The following is a 14,323-nucleotide window of genomic DNA, read 5'->3' on the forward strand; positions in this document are numbered from 1 at the left end:
CTACGAGGTCAGAAACATTGAAGACATTCCTAACTTTGGTTTCCCAGCCTCTCAGCCTATCCTGCCAGAACTAGAGGTAATTGTCTGTGTGGTAATGAATCCCTTTGGCATCCTGCATTAGCTATTCCGCCAAAGGATAAATATTGTACTTGGATGCGGTGCCTCTAGCTGCGATCTGCCTGTGTAACTTTAGAGCTGAGCCGCAGAGGATCGCTTAGAAACACAAGTTTGTCCCAAACAAAAGCATTTCACTGCCTGCCGCTTGGCGCCATACTGGGTGGTGATAGATCAGGTGACAAGTGTCAGCCAATTAGAGGGAAGGGAGGATTTATAGAGATGGATGACATCACCATCACTCTGAACAGCTCGATCCTGAATGAGTGTTAAGTGGTATTCTAACTGTACATATCAGCTACTGTCTTGACATTTGTTGTCTGTTTTAAAATGACTTGATAATGGAATGAGACAGTAGACAGTAGGTCAGGAGACGGTAGGTCTGCACCATGGTGGACTCAACTTTGTATCATGGACCCACTCCCCCCACCCCACCCCCAGCTCTGTCATTACTGGGTTCTGCTGCCAACAGAGTAACTGATACAATCTGTCCCTGTGCTCCTGTACTCTCTGTCCTCATACTTCTGCCCCCTTGGAGAGGAAGAGAGGAGACACACAAAACAGGAAGTAGTCATGCATCACTGTCAGTGGGACTTCCTGTCGATCTGTCATCATTAGTGCCAGTGTTGGCCCTTGAGTGAGCTCAGATCACACACACAGGATGGCACGGACATTAAAATATACTTAATAATTCACCACTCTACCACAGAAAAATGGGAAGATGGTTCAGCTTTGACTCTAGGGTGAACAAGTCACCTTTCATGAAGACAACAAACGTTGTACTTTAATAGCCTCTCCATCTTTAAGACAAGACAAGCCAATGGTAGGGTTTTATCCCAAGCCTTCCTCTCTCTTTCCCTCTGTTGAACCAGGGCATGGTGGGGTTTTATCCCAAGCCAAGCTTTCCTCTCTCTTTCCCTCTGTTGAATCAGGGCACGGTGGGGTTTTATCCCAAGCCTTCCTCTCTCTTTCCCTCTGTTGAACCAGGGCATGGTGGGGTTTTATCCCAAGCCAAGCTTTCCTCTCTCTTTCCCTCTGTTGAATCAGGGCACGGTGGGGTTTTATCCCAAGCCAAGCTTTCCTCTCTCTTTCCCTCTGTTGAATCAGGGCACGGTGGGGTTTTATCCCAAGCCAAGCTTTCCTCTCTCTTTCCCTCTGTTGAACCAGGGCACGGTGGGGTTTTATCCCAAGCCAAGCTTTCCTCTCTCTTTCCCTCTGTTGAATCAGGGCACGGTGGGGTTTTATCCCAAGCCAAGCTTTCCTCTCTCTTTCCCTCTGTTGAACCAGGGCACGGTGGGGTTTTATCCCAAGCCAAGCTTTCCTCTCTCTTTCCCTCTGTTGAACCAGGGCATGGTGGGGTTTTATCCCAAGCCAAGCTTTCCTCTCTCTTTCCCTCTGTTGAACCAGGGCATGGTGGGGTTTTATCCCAAGCCAAGCTTTCCTCTCTCTTTCCCTCTGTTGAACCAGGGCATGGTGGGGTTTTATCCCAAGCCAAGCTTTCCTCTCTCTTTCCCGCTGTTGAACCAGGGCATGGTGGGGTTTTATCCCAAACCAAGCTTTCCTCTCTCTTTCCCTCTGTTGAACCAGGGCATGGTGGGGTTTTATCCCAAGCCAAGCTTTCGACTTTCTTTCCCTCAATGGTAGAACCAGGGCATGGTGGGGTTTTATCCCAAACCAAGCTTTCCTCTCTCTTTAGTGGTAGAACCACAGCACCGCAGCCCGCTAACAGAAACCTCATGACCAGACTGGCATATCTCTCTCTCTCACGCTCTTTCTTGCTCTCCCTCGCTCACTCTCTCTCTCTCTCTTTCTCTCTCTTTCTCTCTCTTTCCCTCTATCTGTTCATCTCCCTTTCTCTCTCCCTCTCCCTCTTTCTCTCTCTTTCTCGAACTCTCTCTCTTTGTTCATCTCCCTCTCTCTCTCCCTCTCTCTCTACTTTTCTCCCTCTCCCACCACCTCTCTTTCATCCCTCTCTCCCATCCATATGTTTTGTGAGCGAGGGAACTCAACCGTAACTAGTCTATGGTATGAGACTCCGTGTTCTGTTCAGCTCGTGAGGATGTTCTGTTCAGCTCGTGAGGATGTTCTGTTCAGCTCGTGAGGAAATTATCACAATCACTGTCTGTTGGGCTTGACCAAACACAGCTTCCAAACAGAGCCTCCAAACACAGCCTCCTTTCTTCCACATTGTTTTAGAGAAAAAGCGAGAGAGGGGGTGTATTTAAAGAGACAATATCATGAAGAAAGGGACATATAAATTAGTGGATTCGGCTATTTCAGACACACCCATTGCTAACAGGTGTATAAAATCGAGCACACGTCAACTGTAAGTGTTGTTATTGTGAAGTGGAAAGGTTGAGGAGGAACAACGACTCAGCGGTGAAGTGGTAGGCCACACAAGCTCACAGAACGGGACCGCCGAGTGCTGAAGCGTGTAGCGCGTAAAAATCATCTGTCCTCGGTTGCAACACATACTACCGAGTTCCAAACTGCCTCTGGAAGCAACGTCAGCACAATAACTGTTCATCGGGAGCTTCATGAAATAGGTTTCCATGAACGAGAAGAGGCACACAAGCCTAAGATCACTATGCGCAATGCCAAGCGTCGGCTGGAATGGTGTAAAGCTTGCCGCCATTGGACTCTGGAGCAGTGAAAACCCGTTCTCTGGAGTGATTAATAACGCTTCACCATCTGGCAGTCTGACCGACGAATCTGGGTTTGGCGTATGCCAGGAGAACGCTACCTGCCGAATGCATATTGCCAACTTTAAAGTTTGGTGGAGAAGGAATAATGGTCTGGGGCTGATTCTGTGCTTCCAACTTTGTGGCAACAGTTTTGGGAAGCCCTTTCCGGGTTTCAGCATGACCATGCCCCCATGCACAAAGCGAGGTCCATCCAAAAATGGTTTGTCGAGATCGGTGTGGAAGAACTTGACTGGCCTGCACACAGTCCTGACCTCAACCCCATCAAACACCTGTGGGATGAATTGGAACGCCGACTGAGAGCCAGGCCTAATTGCCAAACATCAGTGCCCAACCTCACAAATGCTCTTGTGGCTGATTGGAAGCAAGTCCTTGCAGCAATCTTCCAACATCTAGTGGAAAGCCTAGTGTGGAGGCTGTTATAGCAGCAAAGGGGGGACCAACTCCATAGTAATGCCCATGATTTTGAAATGAGATGTTCAACGAGCAGGTGTCCACATACTTTTGGTCATGTAGTGTAGGTACAGACTGGGTCACATAAAGATATGGTTTTCCTGGACAGTGAAAGGATAGATTAAAGAAGTCCATTCACGACAATACATTATTTATAGTTTATAATGGTACGATATGAATTAATTAATTAATACATTTTTGATTTTCGTGTCTGTTGGCGACCCAACCTTTATGGGATTAATTAGCAAATTATTAAACAAATATACCCTCTTGACCATAAGTTTATTGATTACTATGCAGTGTATTCTACCACTACTGCATGTATAACTGGGGATGAGGAGATATCAGTACAGGTAGTATACAGATACATCTTACTGCATTTTAACATTATAGCTACCCATGTGGATAATGGACTGTCACACACCTGTTGTACATTTACCATTGGTAGCTAGCCTCCATTTGAGGTCTGCAACCTTGATAGCTATCTGCTACTTGAGGTCTGCAACCTTGGTAACTATCTCCTACTTGAGGTTTGCCACCTTGGTAGCTATTGGCTACTTGAGGTCTGCAACCTTGATAGTTAGCTGTTACTTGAGGTCTGCAACCTTGGTAGCTAGCTGTTACTTGAGGTCTGCAACCTTAGTAGCTAGCTGTTACTTGAGGTCTGCAACCTTGGTAGCTATCTTCTGCTTGAGGTCTGCAATCTTGTTAGTTAGCTGTTACTTCAGGTCCGCAACCTTGATAGCTATCTGTTACTTGAGGTCTGCAACCTTGGTAGCTATCTTCTGCTTGAGGTCTGCAATCTTGTTAGTTAGCTGTTATTTCAGGTCTGCAACCTTGATAGCTAGCTGTTAATTGAGGTCTGCAACCTTCGTAGCTATCTTCTGCTTGAGGTCTGCAACCTTGGTAGCTATCTTCTGCTTGAGGTCTGCAACCTTGGTAGCTATCTTCTGCTTGAGGTCTGCAACCTTCGTAGCTATCTTCTGCTTGAGGTCTGCAACCTTGGTAGCTATCTTCTGCTTCAGGTCCGCAACCTTGATAGCTAGCTGTTACTTCAGGTCTGCAACCTTGGTAGCTATCGTCTGCTTGAGGTCTGCAATCTTCTTAGCTAGCTGTTACTTCAGGACTACAACCTTGGTAGCTAGCTTCTACTTGAGTTCTGCAGCCTTGATAGTTAGCTGCTACTTCAGGTCTGCAACCTTGATAGCTATCTGCTACTTCAGGTCTGCAACCTTGTTAGGTGCATATACAGTAGCTATATGGTGCTCTACCTTTCCTCCGACAGGTGACTCACCCTTCTCTGTGTTACCCCCCTCCTCTCCTCCCCACTCCTCCTCCCCTCCCCTCACCTCCCTCCTCTCCTCCCCCTCTCCTTTCCACTCCTCTTCTCCCCTCTCCTCCCCTCCCCTCCTGCTCTCCTCCCCTCTCCTCTCCCTCCTCCACTCATCCCTTCTCTCCTTTCCTCTCCTCCTCTCCTCTCTCCTCCCCTCCTCCCTCTCTCCTCCCCTCTGCACCCCATCTCCTCTACCCCATCCACCTCTCTCCTCTCCTCCCCCAGGGCCCTCCTCCCCACAACTCATACGCTGGTCTGCACAGTAATCAGATCCTCACCGTCAAGGTTTGTCCCTCCGTAGCTCTGGTCTCCCAGCAGTCCTCTGTCTGTCTCTCATGCTCTGCTGACCTTCCTGTCTCTCTCCACTGGACTACAGCTGCTGGGTCACCTCTGACCTCTCAATCCTGACCTCTTACCTGGAACCTCACTCTGTCCTCGGCACCATTCTGTCTCTCCTGGAGAATAGAGGGAAGCTGCAGCCTGTAATCTGTCCCTGACTGATTACGTCACTGATTTATTTATTTATTTTCTCTGTTTTTCTTTCTCTATATCTCTCTGTCTCGTTCCCTTTCAATACTCTGCTCTGCACCCTCTCTGTGGTCTATTCTCCACTTCCCTCTCTTCCTTCTCTTCCCTCCCATCCTCTTCCATCTCTTCCTTCTCTTCACTCTTATCCTTCTCTTCCCTCTCATCCTTCTTCCCTCTCTCCCTTCTCTTCCCTCTCTTCCTTCTCTTCCCTCTCTTCCTTCTCTTCCCTCTCTTCCTTCTCTTCCCTCTCTTCCTTCTCTTCCCTCTCTTCCTTCTCTTCCCTCTCTTCCTTCTCTTCCTTCTCTTCCTTCTCTGCCCTCTCTTCCTTCTCTTCCCTCCCTTCTCTTCCCTCTCTTCCTTCTCTCTCTTTTCCTATTGTCATCTGTTCTCCTGCTTCAGATGGTTTTTCCCCGCTATGACCATGGCTTTATGTCTGGTGACCAGTCCAACTTCCAGAGACGCTTAATAAAGGTACACCTCCACTAAGGCATGTGTGGACCTCTAACCAGCTTTAACACTTTCACTGCTGGTTGATATCTCTCATTCACTGCTGGTTGATATATCTCATTCACTGCTGCTTGATATATCTCATTCACTGCTGCTTGATATATCTCATTCACTGCTGCTTGATATCTCTCACCCTTTTCTTCATTATCTCTCTCTCTCTCTGTTGCTTCCTCACACTTCCCCAGCTCTCTGCTGCTGTCTCAGTTCATCCATCTCTTCATGCACACATTATTGGATGTTTATTTCAGGATGTGCTGTGTTCATTTTTATGTGTGTTTATGCTTGTGTTTTCCTATGATGCCTGTTTTGAAACATGGCAAACCAGTAGAACCCCTCTCTGAAGAGGACTGCAGGGCCACATGTTACAGAGGCTTCAGGAATGTGTGCTTTTCATTACATTGGGAATAGAACAGCTTTGTTGGTGGAGCTATGCTAATTATCTACACAGGGAAACAGGCCTAGAGTCTGATGGGTGAAGACCTGGAGAGTATCAGTCCAAATGAAAAGGCCCTTCTCTCACATCTCACCACAACACACAGGATCAGACCATCACATTCAGTATGTCTGTGAGGGAGAATGCTGGGAATATCCATGTGAATACCATGAGAAGACTCTGTTTAAAGCAATAGATCCAGTTAAACAAGAACAGAGCAGGGAAACGCTATCATGATGAGGGTCTACTTTAGGCATTACATTACTTGGCCACAGTCTGAAAATACTGCTGTGGATTTTCCTTAGTGGGATTGTACTAATTGTGTTAAGGGAAGTTAAAAAGTACCAAGGAGGGAAGTATTTGCCATGTAGATTGTATTTCCATTGGTTAAACACCCTTTCATGCGAGGTGGTTCATTTTTTGGCTACATCAACCGCAGGAAGAAATGAAACACTTCATTTCACAGTTCAGTTTATGTCGAATTGAATACTTAGTTAACACATCTCGTGCCTGGGAGAGTTTGCGCGCGCGTGTGTGTGTGTGTGTGTGTGTGTGTGTGTGTGTGTGTGTGTGTGTGTGTGTGTGTGTGTGTGTGTGTGTGTGTGTGTGTGTGTGTGTGTGTGTGTGTGTGTGAAATAGGTAGAGAGAGTATTGTAAATATTGTAATTTTCTCCATATTTGTTGGTTTGTCTCCATCTTTTGCTCATTCCTTTTATCTTTCTTTGCCTCTCTCTTATCCCTCTGATGTGTCGTCCTGCAGGGTGACCAAGGGTCTCCTGGCCCCAGAGGCCCTCCTGGAAACACAGGAAAAGACGGGCCCCGTGGCCCGGCTGGAGAACAGGTAACAGCATTACCTTACACACAAATATCACACACACCTACAGGTAAAGTTGGAATATACACATACCCCCACGTATACACACAATGGATTCACATACACCTACATACACCCACATACACCCACATACCCCCATGTATACACACAATGGATTCACATACACCCACATACCCCCACGTATGCACACAATGGATTCACATACACCCACATACCCCCACGTATACACACAATGGATTCACATACACCCACATATACCCACATACACCCACATACCCCCATGTATACACACAATGGATTCACATACACCCACATACACCCACATACCCCCACGTATACACACAATGGATTCACATACACCCACATACCCCCACGTATACACACAATGGCTTCACATACACCCACATACACCCACATACACCCACATACCCCCACATATACACACAATGGATTCACATACACCCACATACACCCACATACCCCCACGTATACACACAATGGATTCACATACACCCACATACACCCACATACCCCCACGTATACACACAATGGATTCACATACACCCACATACCCCCACGTATACACACAATGGATTCACATACACCCACATACACCCACATACCCCCACGTATACACACAATGGATTCACATACACCCACATACACCCACATAAACACAAAACTTGCCATTGTCTCTATGGTTCTCTCCTCCCTCTCCTCGGTTTCTCCTCCTATTTACCATCACTGTGTTCTCTCTTAGTTCCAGCTGATGATAGAGAACTAGGTTACCACCATTAGTTTCTGGTCACTCCAACACCTCAGTCATCAATAGCTGTGTCGACCACAACCGTGTTTATCTGGTCGTGTTTACCACAGGGGTGCGACAGTGATGGAGAGTGATGGGGAAGGGTCTACTCTGAGTGCAGAGACCCCACGTTGACTGAAGCCTACTGTGCTGCCAGCGAGCTGCGGTTTACCTAAAACAGACCAAAATAGGCCTCTTCTGGTTTCTGTTAAAGGCCAAAATGTGATCCAGCTAGTCTTAGTCTCTCCCAGTCACGCCCTGACCATAGAGAGCCTCTTATTCTCTATGTTGGTTAGGTCGGGGTGTGACTAGGGTGGGTTATCTAGGTTGTTTATTTCTATGTTGGCCTGGTATGTTTCCCAATCAGAGGCAGCTGTTTATCGTTGTCTCTGATTGGGGATCATATTTAGGCAGCCATTTCCCCACTGTGTTTTGTGGGATCTTGTTTTGTTTTTGAGTAGTTGCCTGTGAGCACTCCAGAACGTCACGTTTCGTTTGTTCTTTATTGTTTTTTTTGTACGGTTCACTTCAAATAAAATGTTGAACCGATTTCACGCTGCGCTTTGGTTTGAATGTTCTTACGACGATCGTGACACTACCAGCCCTCCATACTCAACCCCCCCCCCCAAGCCTCCCCTACCCCAGCCCTGTCACTCTGGGCTCCTGTAACAGATATGGCACTCTCTGGGTTCACCAACAGTTTCCCTGCCTCGCCAAACAATAGCTCTTTCGCCTTAGGCCGTCACTGTTTCACTGTTTTAACTTTAACCCAGCCTGGGGTTGGTTAATCTAGAACAACAGGCATGAACTGTGGTTGGAGGGCAGGAGGGGTTATGGGTAAGTTGTGTTTATCCAAGATCAGCACTGTTACCCATATTGGCAGTTGGCATGGTGTCGAAGCTGGTCTTAAATGAAAAATGTCAGAAAGAGAGGGAATTTATTTAACCTAGTCCTTATTTAATGTACTTTCTGAATTCTTTAAAGGAGTTGCAGAACGCAAATCAGCAAAACAAAGCAGGGTGGTAGCCCTGTCCATGTTGAAGTCAGACGTGTGAGAAACACAGTGAAGAAAGAGAGCTGTGTTCCCTGAGTGAATGTGCTCTCTCTCTCGCTCTCTCTCTCTCTCTAATGAGGTCAGAGGGCCAGGGACATGCTGTCCACCATGTCATCAGATGACATAATAAGGGGAGGATGGTAAAGGTGAGAGTGCAGAAGACTTGGGAAACGGTTTGCCCAGTGGCATCGAAGGGCAACAGACTGGAGAGGAGAGGAGAATAGATATTGGTGATAGGGAAAATATTAGACAATAGGGTCCAAAGGTGAAGAGAGAGGGGAGAGTGTGTGTGGTGGTCTGTGTACGTGCGTGCACCCGTACGTTTAGAGAGAGAGGAAGGAAGCCAGATGGAACACATCCCTGTTCTCAAGGAGGCATTGGAGAAAATGGGAAATATGAGGAGAGAGTTAGTTAGAGTAACCTCACATTCTAGTATTTATTACAGTAGAGCAGTAAGTGTTGGGAGTAGAAAAACAGAGAACAGACCTGAGAGACCTGAGAGACTTAAGAGACCTGACTGTCTGTCTGTCTGAGGGGCTGCTTACACAACATCCCCAAGGCCAACTCTCCTGACCTGGCCTCTCTATGGAGGGCTTCAACACACATGGTTCTCTCCTGACCTGGCCTCTCCATGGAGGACTTCAACACACATGGTTCTCTCCTGACCTGGCCTCTCTATGGAGGGCTTCAACACACATGGTTCTCTCCTGACCTGGCCTCTCTATGGAGGGCTTCAACACACATGGTTCTCTCCTGACCTGGCCTCTCCATGGAGGACTTCAACACACATGGTTCTCTCCTGACCTGGCCTCTCCATGGAGGGCTTCAACACACATGGTTCTCTCCTGACCTGGCCTCTCTATGGAGGGCTTCAACACACATGGTTCTCTCCTGACCTGGCCTCTCTATGGAGGGCTTCAACACACATGGTTCTCTCCTGACCTGGCCTCTCTATGGAGGGCTTCAACACACATGGTTCTCTCCTGACCTGGCCTCTCCATGGAGGGCTTCAACACACATGGTTCTCTCCTGACCTGGCCTCTCCATGGAGGGCTTCAACACACATGGTTCTCTCCTGACCTGGCCTCTCTATGGAGGGCTTCAACACACATGGTTCTCTCTTGACCTGGCCTCTCCATGGAGGACTTCAACACACATGGTTCTCTCCTGACCTGGCCTCTCTATGGAGGGCTTCAACACACATGGTTCTCTCCTGACCTGGCCTCTCTATGGAGGGCTTCAACACACATGGTTCTCTCTTGACCTGGCCTCTCCATGGAGGACTTCAACACACATGGTTGAACACACACCAAGCAACACACACCAAGCATACAATACATCCACCTGGAACACACACAAACACACACACTCACACACACGCACACAATCAACAGCTTTATTTAACGGATTCATTGTAATCACCACTGGGTTCCAGACAATAATTTCTAAAGACATTCTGTGTTTGATGGTGTATGAAGTAATAGAATGTCTACTGATGGAGAAAGAGGCTTGCTATGCCCATGTACATCACAGTTCATTTTAAACAGAGGTACAGTTATTTAACAGACACTCTTATCCAGAGCGACTGACAATAGTGAGCATAATTATTTTCATTTTTTTCCATACTGGTCCCCCGTGGGAATCAAACCACAACCCTGGCGTTGCAAGGGGCATGCTCTACCAACTGAGCCACATGTTGAAGTCAATTTAACCAGTGACATCAATAAGGGATCATAACTTTCACCTGGATTCACCTGGTCAGTTTATGTCATGGAAAGAGTAGGTGTTCCTAATGTTTTGTACGCTCAGTGTATATGGCTCTGGGTAGATGGAGCCAAAAACAGCTCATAGCATGATAGCAGGCACCTAACCATAACTCTCTGTAGGCTGACAGAGCACTGACCTCTAGTGGCTATTCCTCAGAATACACAATATCTATGGCAATCCTGATGTGTGATTTTCTGCTCTGCTCTCCACAGGGTTTCCCTGGTCGCGATGGTATGGAGGTGAGTCTGATTTTTATACACATTTTAATGTTTCTTTGTGTTTTTGACTGTTTTACTAGTACACAAGCGTGTTATATAGTACTGTACCTAGAGTCATGTTATTTAGTTTCGTGCACTAGCAGATACAGAAGAGTTTAGAGATGATGCACCAACTACATCTCTGTCATTCACAGGGCCATGCAGGTTCACCTGGAAAGCCAGTAAGTCTCCAAGTTCCTACACACACTACATAGCACAGTGGTACACATATAAGCATATATAAAGTACACTTTAAATACATGAAGTTTATACCTGCATAGATGCCTATGTATGCAATGAGGTAGACGCTGGAGTATTGACCATTGTTGACCCCTGTGCACTCTCAGGGTGAAGATGGTCAAGCAGGATACGCAGGACCACAGGGACCCCCAGGGTCAAAGGTGATGATGCTAATGCTAACACCCCTTCTCTTTTTTATCTTTGTCAGACTAGCAACAGACCACCTGTATTTTATTCTCTTATTATCTTCTCTCTCTTTCCGGCCGTCCCTGCCTCTCATATCTCTCTCACTTTCAGGCCGTCCCTGACTCTCATATCTCACTCTCTTTCCGGCCGTCCCTGCCTCTCATATCTCTCTCACTTTCCGGCCGTCCCTGCCTCTCATATCTCACTCTCTTTCCGGCCGTCCCTGCCTCTCATATCCCTCTCTCTTTCTGGCCGTCCCTGCCTCTCATATCTCACTCTCTTTCTGGCCGTCCCTGCCTCTCATATCTCACTCTCTTTCTGGCCGTCCCTGCCTCTCATATCTCACTCTCTTTCTGGCCGTCCCTGCCTCTCATATCTCACTCTCTTTCCGGCCGTCCCTGCCTCTCATATCTCACTCTCTTTCTGGCCGTTCCTGCCTCTCATATCTCACTCTCTTTCTGGCCGTCCCTGCCTCTCATATCTCACTCTCTTTCTGGCCGTCCCTGCCTCTCATATCTCACTCTCTTTCTGGCCGTCCCTGCCTCTCATATCTCACTCTCTTTCTGGCCGTCCCTGCCTCTCATATCTCACTCTCTTTCCGGCCGTCCCTGCCTCTCATATCTCACTCTCTTTCTGGCCGTCCCTGCCTCTCATATCTCTCTCACTTTCTGGCCGTCCCTGCCTCTCATATCTTTCTCTCTTTCATTCCTCCTTCTTCACTTGTTTCTGTCTGGAGTTTATCGCTCTTAACAGGTCTTGGGTGGGCAGCATGATTCTTCAGAAATACATCAAACACATAGCTTTCTCTCTCATTTGTACTCCCTTCATCTCTCCCTCTTTTTCTCTCACATCTCTCTCTTCTCTCTGGTCCGAGGTCCTGCCAGCCTCTAACCAGTCCTAACCCTCTCCCCTGGCCCAGTGATGTCATAGGGTATTTAATACTGCAGAAACCCCAGCTGCCGGCCACTTGGCCTCTCTATCAGCTACAGGGCGCAACATGAAGTGTGTGTGAACACACTCCTGGGACGCATAGCTATCTGGCAGTGAGTCGAAACGAGCTGATGTTTGTGGTTACTGAAGTTGTTATCGGGAACAAACTGCTCTACTCCAGCTCAGAATGTGGCCAGGGATAGATGAAGGCCTACTGGACAGGTCTGGCCTCTCTACAGCCTGTAACACATGTCTACTACAGGCCTGTTCTATGGTGTTTATCCCTCTCAGTTCCTCTAGTGTTGTCCTTCACCACTACCCCTTTCAGCTGACATTATACCACTACAGAACGAGTTGACTATAACAGGCAATCCTCCTACAGTTTAGGATATAGTCACGTCTCTTATTGTGAAGCGGCTTTCTAACCCCTATGCCTCTGTGCTCTGTGTGAACAGGGCCAGGCTGGTGAGAGGGGCATGGACGGACTCCCTGGGTTTAAGGTATGAGACCTCTAGATACAATAAAGATTGTTTCCTGTGGACACAGACAATACATTTGGGTTTGTGTGTATTTTGTAGGGAGACAAAGGAGATATCGGAGAGCAAGGAGCCCAGGGAGACATGGTAGATATACACAGCCTATTAACCCACCAAAGATCAGTTAACTGTCACCTAACTTCTCATGTTATTACTCTATGCTTCTAAGTCCCCCCTTTCTCTGTTCCTCTCCTCTCAGGGTTACCCTGGTGAGAAAGGGGTTCCAGGCTCTACTGAGGTCATTGACTTCAATGGGAAGCTGCTAGAAGCCTTCCAGGTGAGTCCTCCCAGTCAGAGATGTAGACAATATACATGGTGTGTATTTGAAGGTCCATAGACTCTCCTAGATAGGCTTGCAAAATTCAGTTAGCATTCCCAACATTCCCTGGTTTATCCGAAAATCACAGTTGGAATGATTTCTGGAAGCCCTGTGAATTCTGGGAAAGTTGAATTTTGCAACTCTACTCCTGGAGTATATTCAGACAGACTTAACATGCTGCTGTTCCTCCCTGACAGGCCATCCAGACCATCAGTGTCAGGGTAATCCACTGTCACTGCATGGTGTTGGAGATGATGTGATCTGTGACTGATACTTACACATAGGCATATACACACATACATTACACGTGTACACACACACACACACACACACACACACACACACACACACACACACACACACACACACACACACACACGTGAGTGTACACATGTAACTTTTTAGACCAGTGTGAATATCCCCTGTTTGTTTGTGTGTGTTGGTGTAAGGAGGAAACTCTATCCCACAGCCCTGACATCAGACATATTCATGTCATTACTCCGTCACCACAACTAACTCCCTCTATTAACCAGATACATGTAACCAAAGTCTCCCGCCACCGTCCACTATCAGCTCATGATGTATGATCTTAATTTGAGCCAGTTTGCTACAACAGGAAAATTATTATGCTGCAACAGGAAATGGGGATTATAATTAATGGACATTTGTTTAGGGGTTGATACATTTTTCGTAAGGGAAAGTCAAGTCTGAAATTTCAAAGTGTAAATTACAAACTTTAGAAGCCTTTTTAAACCTGAAATACACTATGAGTTTAACATTTCCTGCATTGCAGTAAAGTTCTCCTGGAAGTAGGGTGATCATATTAAGATCCTACATCTGTACAGGACGCAACCCTCCAGCTGCAACACAATATCTGATTTTACATAGCCTAAAGTGACGTTTTTAATCATGCAGAATCAAAACATCCTTCATTGCATTGTGTTATTGTTGCCTCATAGGATATGCGGCTTGAAATGAACCCTGGTATGTGGTTGTTTGATCTGTGATGTTGCTTGGGTTGAAATTTGAATTATATAATACCCTGTTTACATTTCATTGCTCAATCCAGTCGGGACACATAGTAAAGAGAGAAGGGGGCAGGGGGGTCTTTTAACTCATTTCACATTCTAGACACAAAGCTCTCCTCTTCTTACAGAGAGGCCTTTCACTCCATCATGCAGGGCCCCATGCTACATGCTAATAACAGATCCCTATCTGTTCAATGGCATGTGGTTCTGATTAAAAACCACTATGTACATGGGTCCCTGGAGACCAGGTCTAGAGTAGGCCCATACAGATGAGCTGGTCACAACATGGACCTGAG

General features: G+C 46.9%; 1 protein-coding gene across 3 annotated transcripts in view; it reads left to right on the top strand.

The window, feature by feature from the left end:
- Positions 1–14,323, top strand: part of LOC106611943 (collagen alpha-1(XXIII) chain) — a 265,001-nt gene that overhangs the window by 224,520 nt on the left and 26,158 nt on the right. For 2 of the 3 annotated variants that reach the window (XM_014212635.2, XM_045724033.1), the window contains exons 10-17: positions 5,530–5,601; positions 6,831–6,911; positions 10,744–10,770; positions 10,944–10,970; positions 11,136–11,189; positions 12,600–12,644; positions 12,723–12,767; positions 12,880–12,957. In XM_014212635.2, coding sequence (XP_014068110.1) covers positions 5,530–5,601; positions 6,831–6,911; positions 10,744–10,770; positions 10,944–10,970; positions 11,136–11,189; positions 12,600–12,644; positions 12,723–12,767; positions 12,880–12,957 — 429 coding nt within the window. Of the gene's footprint in view, positions 1–4,827; positions 4,888–5,529; positions 5,602–6,830; positions 6,912–10,743; positions 10,771–10,943; positions 10,971–11,135; positions 11,190–12,599; positions 12,645–12,722; positions 12,768–12,879; positions 12,958–14,323 lie in introns of all 3 variants that reach the window. The other variant, XM_045724032.1, reaches the window with a different exon arrangement.

The sequence above is a fragment of the Salmo salar genome, chromosome ssa09, assembly GCF_905237065.1.
Source record: "Salmo salar chromosome ssa09, Ssal_v3.1, whole genome shotgun sequence".
Lineage (NCBI taxonomy): Eukaryota > Metazoa > Chordata > Actinopteri > Salmoniformes > Salmonidae > Salmo > Salmo salar.